Source organism: Phoenix dactylifera, unplaced genomic scaffold (assembly GCF_009389715.1).
Source record: "Phoenix dactylifera cultivar Barhee BC4 unplaced genomic scaffold, palm_55x_up_171113_PBpolish2nd_filt_p 000605F, whole genome shotgun sequence".
Classification (NCBI taxonomy): domain Eukaryota; kingdom Viridiplantae; phylum Streptophyta; class Magnoliopsida; order Arecales; family Arecaceae; genus Phoenix; species Phoenix dactylifera.
The window spans coordinates 69,498-80,875 of record NW_024068001.1 but is presented as its reverse complement, the minus strand read 5'-3'; the positions used below and the strand labels follow the sequence as shown (position 1 = coordinate 80,875).

General features: G+C 41.8%; 1 protein-coding gene across 2 annotated transcripts in view; it reads right to left on the bottom strand.

Annotated features, from left to right (window-relative positions):
- Nucleotides 1-608: 608 nt before the first annotated feature.
- Nucleotides 609-11,378, bottom strand: part of LOC103701620 (agamous-like MADS-box protein AGL11) — a 39,598-nt gene continuing 28,828 nt past the window's right edge. For both annotated transcript variants that reach the window (XM_008783756.3, XM_008783757.3), the window contains exons 3-8: nt 4,851-4,932; nt 2,449-2,513; nt 2,169-2,268; nt 1,877-1,918; nt 1,737-1,778; nt 609-944 (exon numbers count right to left, since the gene is read on the bottom strand). In XM_008783756.3, coding sequence (XP_008781978.1) covers nt 753-944; nt 1,737-1,778; nt 1,877-1,918; nt 2,169-2,268; nt 2,449-2,513; nt 4,851-4,932 — 523 coding nt within the window. In that variant the 3' untranslated portion in view covers nt 609-752. The remainder of the gene's footprint in view (nt 945-1,736; nt 1,779-1,876; nt 1,919-2,168; nt 2,269-2,448; nt 2,514-4,850; nt 4,933-11,378) is intronic.

Below are 11,378 nucleotides of genomic sequence, written 5' to 3'. Positions count from 1 at the left end.
GACACCTTGGTTGCATTCTCTTCGTTACAGGAAGGTGGATTCATAAAGCAATCCGTCATTCATACAAAACAGATTCATATGCTGATGACAGTTTCTTGTTCCATATATTTAGTTTTCCATATTTTTCATTTGTCACATTGAAGCTTTTATCGTTTGGATCCCCTGTTTGGTCATCTTTCGTGAAGAACATGCCCATGTATTCATATCCATGTATCTGTTTTCTTACTTCGAAGTTTATGTCTATAGATTCATTGCGTATTATGCAGATATCTTTTGAGAGATGACTGTGTGTGTACTCTAATTATTAAATTGCAGAACAAGATTGTTTTCTATCTCTGCTTGTTCCTTTACTGTTTGGATTTTTTTTTTTTTCCCATTCATCTTCAGGGCAATGCAATTTCTATCTACTTCTTGGGGTGTCTTATATTGCTCATCTGACGTGCTGGGACTTTTGCCCTTCAGTCTGTGCATTTCGCGGACGCAGTCCTGGGCATACTCTCCATGGACACCCTCTTGCCTTACGGACACCCTCTTGCCATTGCCAAGGCTCAGTGGCTTGGCAAGAAGATGCATTTAATATGGTTGATAATGGTAATTCAATCAACTCATGCGATGAAAGTCATGAAATATGATTTCATCAAAGACAGTTTACCAAAAGACTGTTCTGATACCCCTCCATAGGTAGTCTTAAGTGACGATCATATGATCAAAACACACAGCATCATTAGCCAGGAACACAGTTTAGTATTTTTTTATGCTGCTGGATCAGCTTTTGCTTCATACCCAAGATGAAGGGCTGTCTGATCTTGTTGGTGTGAGTAGTGGGGCTCTGCCTCCAACATATTGACATGGTAGTAGTTCCTAGAATCAAATGCCGGAAGAGCATCGAACTCAGGTCCTGCTTGCATGATGCTTAGTTGCTGTGCTCGCTCATTCTCTGCAATCTGAAGAGATTAGAGGATTAGAAAAAGGGCTAAATTTTTGGAGTGTGAACAATGCTTGGAGTTTAATGCTCTTAACAAGATTCAGAGGGCTTCACTTTAGCTTTTGCTCATAAAACAGCAAAATAGTTAGATTTGAGGGCTATAGAAGATCACTTATTACTACTTATGCCTTCTACTTACTTATGCCTTCTACTTAGAACACTCTCCATGATCTGAAAACTGGAAAAGAAAAAATTTCTGTGGATCCTTGGAACTATCTGAAGAAAACATACACTTTCCTTAAGGCTCCAATATTTCAATAATGACTTCATGCTGAAGACCGGAAAGTAGTGAAGTCAGTTCTTGCACCAGTCAAGATAGGATGATGCCTTGGGTGCTTGACCATCTAGCATGAACATTGATCACCGCGTTTGGTGAAGCAACAGCTAATGGCTGGAAGAACTCAAGTTCATTCAGAGAAAAAGTATGAAATCCTCTGCTATCTCATTCATAACTTTTACACTTTCAGCTGTTTTCTTTTATTGTTTTTTTTGGCTGTGCGGTTGAGGCCATACCGAAGTGTTATGTTAATTGATTAGAAGAAGTCAAATTCATGTGCCATTGTCTGTCAGTATTGATTCAAACATAAAAGTGAAGTATTGCATTGAATATCATGCATGTAAAAGAAAAAAGATAAATGTTCATTTATCTCAGGCTTGTTTAAACCCTTCTTTTATTTAGATAAGATAAAGCAAATGCTAATGTAAAATCTTGTGTTCATTCCGTTTAGAAAAGGCTTCCCTTTGCTCTTACCTTAGCTCTAAGATACATATTATCATTTTGAAGCTCCACTTCCTGAAGTAACAAAAGAAGAAAATTACTCAGGAGGGAACAGCTGAAAACAAAAGAAAACAGCCATCTTTTATGGGGAAGTGATGAGTATAGAGTTTTACCCTCTTTTGCATGTACTCAATTTCTGCAAACAACAGCTCATGCTGGTAAGATTCAACAAGATCAGTTAGGACCAATATATGAGAAGACATAAATACACATGTAATCTTTCTAAACAAATTTAATGTTTTCTGATTGCAGAATAACTCAAAGAATTGCGCGACCGATGCACAAACAAATTGACTGATAGTTTAATAGCATCATTATGCATGCTTTGGTTGCTTAGATGGATTCCTTATAGATACTCTTTATACTTTCTGAATGGAAAGGTCCAACATATCTTATGTAGAATACCTTCTTCGATCTGATCCTTGTGATGCCTCTTTCAAGTCGATTTTCAAGTTGCTTAAGCTCCTTCACGGTCAAAGAACCCAGAGAATCACCCATTAAGTGCCTAGAAAAATTAGTGTACAATTAGCAGTCGTGTGCCATATCATCTCGACTGCTTAGAAACAACCTTATTTTTATTCACTCGTTAGTTTAGACAGAGATTTTCTTCTTCCACTTTAGAAAACAGGGGAGTTTTTTTCCCACTTATATATAACTCAAATTGGTTATAAGATAATGTGCTTACCGATTTGCATTTTGTAATATCTGGATCTGGTGGCGCAGTTTTGCTGATTCTTGCTGATAATATTGCTGCATTCACATTGCCAAGGACAGAAAGTCAGATGAACCTTAAAAGTCATTTCATTTTTTTTATATAAAAGTTGGTCATTGTTCAAGAAGAAGGATTGCTAGTGTTTATGTACTCATTTCTCTTTCTTGCGTACTTGTAATGAAGTGCAACTAGAAATCATAAGAAATAGTAGACATGCAAACCTCTAGCCATGCCTTGTTTAGTTTCTTCTGGGACTATATAGTATAAAGGAAATATTTACCTGAATTATTAGTCAGTATTCTGAGATGAAAGTAGGAGAGAATTAGGAATCAGTATTCTGCTTAGTTCGTCTCTAAATTTTCCAACTTGAATGTTGACATTTCTCTTTATTTTAAAACTAGGCATGTGGGTGAACTGCTATTGATTTCCAATGTTGCAATTCATTGATTTACATCATTAATTTATCTCTAGCTATCTACTATCTTCTTCGATGATACAAGGACTATTAGCTTCTTAAAAGCACAAACTTCAATTAAAGAGCTTGATGCAATGCAAGAAAATCATCGAACTTGCCATCCATATGATGTTAAGCTGCAAGGAACCTCCTAATGCCAAACAAAAACAAGGGGTATAGATTCCAACAGCTAACACAAATATACTGTTGATGACTGCCCAGAGATAGTTGCATTTCTTGCATTTATAATGCCACATCTCAGCCAACAAGACTTGGATCCATCGGTTGGCACCGCTCTCCTAATGTTTGCACTGCAGGGAGATCCTGGATTCAAACCGTGGTGGCATGTCCTTCATAGTCTAAGGATTAAAAGAAAAATCCAATAGGGGTAATTGAATAATAAGAAAACAAGAACCAAATTATGAAGCCATAAATGGATATTTTTGTCAATCACAACATAATAACAAGATTTTTTGTTGAGATCGATGGATTTCAGACTGCTGCTGGCCCGGGTAGGGAACTAGGAATTCAGCTTGTTAACTTTGTGTGAACAATATATATAATCTCATGGATATTATGACACCTTTCAGTAGAATTTCTTTTCTTTTTTCTATTGTTTGTTAGTTCAGTAGAATTTCTTTTTTGTTGGTCAATAACATAACCAATATCTGAAGAGTTCTACATCATCCTTCATATCTTACATTTTCTTTTAATAAAGCATGCTTGTCATCAGCCATTGCAGTTTAGCAGTAAATACAAGATCAGAACAAGGCTGTCTGCAAACTGAAATTTTAACCTTGTCCTACCATCTTTTTTTTTTACAAGGCCATGACCTCAATTTTTTTTTCCCTCATAAATTTTATCTCACCAATGATACCAATATTTTTATGTTCTCTAGTATGCATTTCGTGATGTTGATACATCCATAACAGGCTGTAGGCATGCACAGGCACCCCCCTAGTTTTTTCTATTAGACCTGGTAAGCTCTTCCTGCCTAAGAAACAAGGATTCCCCCACCTACCTCATCCTCACCTTTCAATTTTAACCAAAACCTTAGATCATGCCTATCTTTGCCCAATTTATCCTAAATTTTAACTCCCTAGCCCTCATTCCCATCTACCTTAGTTAAGGTTCATCATACTAGACTGTTAATACCCCATGAAAGCAATTATTTGTGAAGTGATGTGTCACAAAGAATCATTGAAATATAATCTTATTTTACACTTTGGTTTTTTTGTTAAGGCTTCGACTATTTGCAGAAGGGACCAAGCTTTCCGTATTCTTACAAACTATGATCCTTATAATGCCTCCACCAAAATATAGGCATCTATGCACCTTATACACAACTTTCAATACAAGTTTTATATGAACCTTAATTGAATGGTTATCAAGGATATTTGCAACCATAAGGTCATATAGTATATCACATTGCTCACAAACAAAACATCAACTAGAATCTACAAAGTAGTGCGTTCTAATTGCCGAGTGAAAAATCAGCCAACGTAACTGGACTCTTATCAGTCGTAAGTTATAGTTACAACATTGCTTATAATCTTTGTGAACCACCAAGGCCATCTCATACTTTGTCTATAATTTATTCTTAAAAACATCGAAAATTAAATACGTATATGATAAGTTTGTTGGTTCAATTCCAATAATCTTATCTAAGATGACAAATCCATCAAAGAGAAATAGATATGAACATGTTATTTTGATATATAATTGAAGATATTTGACGAAGAGATTTGAAGATGAAAAAAATAGAGAATTATAAACATTAATGTCTACCAATGATAATGCTGTTTCTTGATGCAGAAGATGGGCAAACTCACCTACCAATTCTATGATGCAAAGCGGTTAACATATAACGGTGCAGAAGAATTGATAAAAATAAGATCAGAAGGGGAAAAATTTTGCTTACTTGAGAATTAACCTCTACAAGAGAACCTGAATTTGAAGTATCAGCACATGCCTTCTTGTATCTCTCAATGGTTGATTTTATGCTGAAAAAGCATATACTTTTAACCCACATGTAACAAAGAATTCTCTGTGTAACACAATTCAACTGAAAAATTAAATAAAACATCACTTATTATGCAAATTTTTATGCAGCCAATGCTTTTAGTAAGTATCATATGATGAAGTTAGAGGTGATAAATGATATAACCAAAGAAACCTAGAGGAGAAAGGCCAACAAACCATAATAGGTGATTAAGGATAAGGAATCTTTAGGCACCCAAACTTTTCAAATTACTTAAAACATCTTTGTGCCGACACACCACTAAAACAACATCACTTTCTCGATAACAGGCCTGAGTAAATGTTTCTTAGAGGGTTACTATTTTGTGGATTACAATTCTATGCAATAAAATCTGATATACAATTTCATAATGTTGCTCTCTAATTGTGATTATCTTATCACTACATTAATTTTACTCTTTTTATTTTAAAAACAACTTCGTTTATTGATGTAAGTATATTTGTACATATAACTGACTGAAACATGAAGTTTCTTTCATGTGCATGTCATAATGGGGAAGAAAACCTTTGCACTATTGGACATTACGCCCTGCATAACACTAAGAGTGTTGTGGTTCAAATCTGGCCCGAGGGTGACCACGTCGGAAGAGTCGGGGGAGCTACCGGAGTGTGAAGGAAGACAAAAGGGGACCACCTCTCACGGCCGATGGTGTACTTGCACAAAGCCTCACCGATGTTTCTGGTAAAAGCCCTCCGACAATCAAGTTAGAATGGAGCTTAGAAGGTCCAGCCAAAAATCCCCCCTAATATTACCTGTCGGAGGTTTTTATAGTCCCGGTAGGGGTACTCAAGTAACGGAGGTATGGCCCGTTCCCATCATGAGAGGGAGTGGCGCGCAGCCAAAGCTTGCTTGTGGCGCGCGGTGGAGTCCGTTCTTGGAAATGGTAAGGCGTTGACAGTCGTAGCAAGGTATGGTTGGAGTAGCATGGCGCTGTCCTTGGACTGCTGTGGGCCAGCTAACAAAGCGTGGCGTAGTGGCGCCATGATGTACGGCTACGTAGGAGGGCGTGGGCACACACATGGGTGCGGCCATCAATAAGGCCGAACTCGTTGAGAGGTCACATCATGCATTTGGCGAGGTCAGCTTGACAGGTGCTGAAGTGTGCCTGGCGAAGTGCCTCGAGCTCAGGGGTCGGAGCGTTTATTGGAGAGGGTGTCCCGAGCTCAGTCGAGGCGCGCAATTGGAAAGGGCACCTCGAGCTCGGTTAGGGGCGCGTCGGCGAATAAGGAGGGCGCCCCGAACTTGGCCGGGGCGCGTCGGCGAATAAGAAGAGCGCCTCGAACTTGGCCGGGGCACGTCAACGAACAAGAAGGCGCCCCGAACTTAGCCGGGGCGCATCGGCGAATATCCGAAGTTGAAGGAGCTTTCGCGGTGTCCGAGGTCGGGCTGATTCTGGGCCGAATCGAGGACACGTCTTCGTCGGTGTTGGTGTCTGTTGGGCTAAAATTGGGTGGCCCTTTTGTTATGGGCTGGACGATCCGTCCCCCCCCCCCCCCCCCCCCCCATCAAAGAGAATCTATTTACATAAAAGTTGTATATGCCCAGATGCTAGAGCTATAGGGAACGGATATGTCTAAGTTTTATTATTACTGAAATTGTCTGATGACTTTGACTAGAGTAGTTAAAGTTTTACATGGTCGTATTGTTCCAAATAATTACATTACACAGTTTAAAAGAAGAAATCTTCTGTTAAATTTTGAGCAGCATTGGGAGTTCTTGCCACCATTGAATTTTGGACATAAGATCCACTTTTCAAATTTGCTGAACAGGTCATAGACATGATTATTAGGATTTACCTAAACATGTATTATTCGTAAACAAGAAATCTAGCGTTGCTGATATTAGTCTACATACAATAACCTCCATCAGGTACATTTTTGAAAGCCCAGATATGAAGGATTTTTTCAGACATAAATGTTTAAATCACTCTATAAATGTTAATCAATATAGGTTAGGTTTAATCCAATTTAATTTGAAAAGTTGGAAGCTGGAGTGCTTCCCAAAATAGAGTGCAAGGCCCTTTCTGTCGTTGGAAAACCCTCCCAAGATTCGAAATTGAAAGCTTCTTCCTCTAGAAGTCGTTTGCCGCTACTCAAGCATAGCCTTGTTTGCAACATTTACAACTTTTTTATTTGATAATAAATATTGATCCAGGAGGATTCTCAGACTCGATATGTACCACTTTGACCATTACGAGCAGGTATGTATAGGGTTTGGGAGCGAGATCCATCATATTAGGAAGCCGAGTCGTAGGTCAAACTTTCGAAGGTTATATCATACGATGCCCGATTGAGACTATTTTTTTTTTGAAATTGGATAGCTTTTTGAGATCTATAATTATATGTTGAATCGGGTTGAAATTCCATCGGCCCCAAAATGAACCAATCAAACCGAAAGATTTCTTTTTGGGTAAAACTTTTACCGACGTAGCTCTCTATCCGAGAAAAATTAAGTGGAGTGACAAAAAGCAAAGTTGATGTAAAAGTTGAGATGTACATCCTCAAAAATTTTAGCTTTTTTTTAAATACTTTTAAATTTTAACTTTTTCGAGAATTTTTCTATTAGTCATATTTATTGTAGGATACTTGGTCCCATTTGAAATAGTAGAGGAATCTAATTCCAATTGTGAAAAGGATGATCCTCGCTAGTATTATAAATAGGAGCTATACATCTCAGTTTTAGGGTGTGGATGATCAATGAAAGAAAAAAGGACTTGAATCTACTTTCGCAATTCCTTCCACCTTCTTCTAATTTTTTTTTGAGAGATTCGAGTTGAATGGGTTGAAAAAAATCTTCTTTCTCTCCGATTGAATCAGTTATTTATAACTATTTGCAAGCAATGGTAATCTTAAAACACCATACATAACCTCATAAACCGTGTCTAAAGGATATTAACATCCTACCCCCAAACTTGCAGTTTTGGTTAACAAAAGTACATCAAAAGTGGAAAACACAGGTGCATAACACCTTTTATAACCCTTATCCTCCATGTTTGTCTAAAGCTTAAAGTGCCTTCTTGATGAAGATTTATTGCTTTTATAAAGTCAGTTGTGCTTTGAATCGGCAAGCAAGCATTCGACAATGAACGAGAAGATGATTAATATTTTTTGTCATGCAGGGGCAGAAAGGCAAGCCAAGCAATTTTTGATCGGCAAGTATTCATATTATGTCTAATATTCCCAAACAATTTTAGATTGGCATATTTGACAAATTGTTCCGATTAGAATAATCAAGAGGCCGAAATTGAGTACATATGGCTCAAGTAGGCCCAAGTAGAGACCATCCTAACTCATTAGTGATGGGGGGCGAAATGGATCATCCAGCTCTGAGCTAAAAGGGCTGCCCAGTTTTGGCCCAATAAACGCCAACACCGACCGGTTGAATCCTCGGTCCAGCTCAGAATCATCCCGGCCCCGGACTCTGCCAAAAGCTGCATCGACCTCCAATATTCGCTGACTCGCCCCGACCAAGATTGGGGCGACCGCTTCAGTAATACGCCCCGACCCTTGAGCTCGGGACGCTCCACCGAGCATACCTCAGAATTCGGAGAACCGAGCTACCCTCAACACTCGTCTAGCCGACCTCGCCAAACGCATGATGCGACCTCTCAACGGGTTCGGCCTTGCCAACAACTGCACCCATGTGTGCACCCACGCCCTCCTATGTGGCCGTACATTACAACGCTACCGTGCCATGTTTCGATAGCTGGCCTTCAATAGCACCATGACTACTCCGGCTATACCCTGCGACGACTGTCAACACCTTACCGTTCTCGAGAACGGACAGCACCACATGCTGCTGACCAGCCTTAGTTGCACGCCATTCGGCTCAGAGCCACGCCCTCTCAAAGGATAAGGGCAGACAGTACCTCTGCCACCTGAACCTCTCCATCGGGGCTATAAATAGCCCGGTCAGGTAACTTCTAAGGGACTTTTTTGGCTGGATCAAATTTACCCTATTCTAACTTGATCGTCGGAGGGTCTTCATCGGAAACACCGATGAGGCTTTGTGCAGGTCCGTCGTCGCCGCCGCGCAGGAGGTGGCCCCCATCTTCTTTCTCCAACCATCGGTGGCTCCCTCGACTCCACTGGCGTGGTCACCTTCGGGCCAAATTTGAACCACAACATTTCTGGCGCTAAAGGAAGGGCCTGAGTCGTGACCATGAGGATAATGAGCCAGGGAGCCTCAAACGCATCGAGCAGCCCGAAACCAACTCCCGACTGCTCCCTCCAAAGTCCATTCCCTGCACCGCATGTACCAGCAGACCAAATTTCTCAGATCTAGCTAAAGCAGTTTTATCTGCTCGCTCAGCAAATCTAAGCTCTTTCCGTGGTTATTCAAACCCTTCATCCGGCTGGAGCTTCATCAATCGTCGAACTCAACAGAAAAGTCGAGGAAGCGGGGCGGCAAATCTAGATGCTTCGGGATCGGGCCGCGGAACTCTGCGAGGAGCGCTATCGATCGAGGAGCAGGTCCTCTCGAAGGTCCGAAAGGCATGTCTTCCTTCGAAGTTTTAAGGAGTATACTCCTCTCATGTCCTTCCGGACCGAGATCCTCATAGAAATTGAGGGTTGCGACTACCTCCGATCTCCGCCGAAGATGCGACCGTCCAAGTCACAGAAGCGTTTGGATAAATACTACCACTTCCATAGGGACCACGATCACGACATGGAGGATTATTACCAGCTCCATGATTAGATTGAGTGATCATCCACCAAGGCCTACTAAGCCGGTTCGTCGGTGGACCGACCGACAGGGTAGAGCTCGACGGACAGACTTTGAAGCCATCTGATGGGCCCGACGATAGTCGTCCCAGCGTGGACACCATCAATGCCCCATCTGCGCATCCTATGCGTTAACACCACACTGGCTCCAAGGGGTCGGGAAGAGACCGCACTCTCATCGGCCCGGGACTGGCGACTCGAGATGTAAATTACTTCTCCAAGAAAGGACCTTAGCCTCTCTAGGTTAGCGCTTTCTTTTTCCAGACTGTGTAAATTAATGAAGTTATCCTTCCAGACTTTTCCAAGGCATCTCTGAAATGCCCTAGTGGGCTCGACGCACTTTGGATGCCCTGGCGGCACGAGTTATATGCTGATAAATCTATAGAGTCGCCCCTTGAGTTCGCCTCGGGGCCTCGCAAATACAGGTTCTATCTATAAAGTCGTCCCTTAAGCTCGCCTCGGGGCGTCCTGCAGGACCTAGCGAGAGCCCGAGGGCCTTGCAACTACAGGTTCTCTCTATAATGTCGTCCCTTGAGCTCACCTCGGGGCGTCCTGCAGGACCTAGCAAAAGTCTGAGGGCCTTGCAACTGTAGGTTCTATCTATAAAGTCGCCCTCTGAGCTCGCCTCAGGGTGCCTTGCAGGACTTAGCGAGAGTCCGAGGGCCTCGCAACTCTAGGTTCTATCTATAAAATTGCCCATTGAGCTCGCCTCAGGGCGTCCTGCAGGACTTAGCGAGAGCCCGAGGGCCTCGCAACTATTAGGTTCTATCTATAAAATCATCCATTAAGCTCGCCTCGGGGCGCCCTACAGGACTTAGCGAGAGTCCGAGGGCCTTGCAAATGTAGATTCTATCTATAAAGTCGTCCCTTGAGCTTGCTTCAGAGCGCCCTGCACGACTTAGCGAGAGCCCGAGAGCCTCGCAACTGCAGGTTCTATCTATAAAGTCGCCTTTTGAGCTCACCTCAGGGCATCTTGCAGGACTTAGCAAAAGCCCGAGGGCCTTGCAAATGCAGGTTCTATCTATAAAGTCGCCCCTTGAGCTCGCCTCGGGGCGCCCTGCAGGACTTAGCAAGAGCCTGAGGGCCTCGTAACTATAGGTTCTATCTATAAAGTCGCCCCTTGAGCTCGCCTTGGGGCGCTCTGCAGGACTTAGCGAGAGGCCGAGGGCCATGCAACTGCAGGTTCCATTTACAAAGTCATCCCTCAAGCTCGGCTTGGGATGCCCTATAGCGTCAACGGGGAGCCAAGGAAGAGCACCTCCATCCGCAGGATTCTACGAGTACGCTCCTAATCTGAGTGGGGGGCATCTACAAAGTCATTCCACGAGCTCGGCTCGGGATGCCCTGCGGCGTAAACGGGGAGACAAGAAAGAGCACCACCATTTGCAGGATTCTACAAGTACGCCCTGTTAGAAGTATGCCCTAGAAACTAATGTGGCTGACGCATATTTGTAATATGGGGCATAAATTTGTAATTTGACACTTATTAATAAATAAGATTGGGCAATTTATTTTTCATTCATGTTTTTATGTGTCCATGAATCGTCCAAGATATTAAAAGATGATGATACATATTCTCAAGGAGTTGAGAATTTGAGGCATGTGTTATTAGGTATTAATTTCTAAATGCTTATGATCGATGGATCCATCACGAGGGATAGTGATTAATCCGATGAGATTAGTG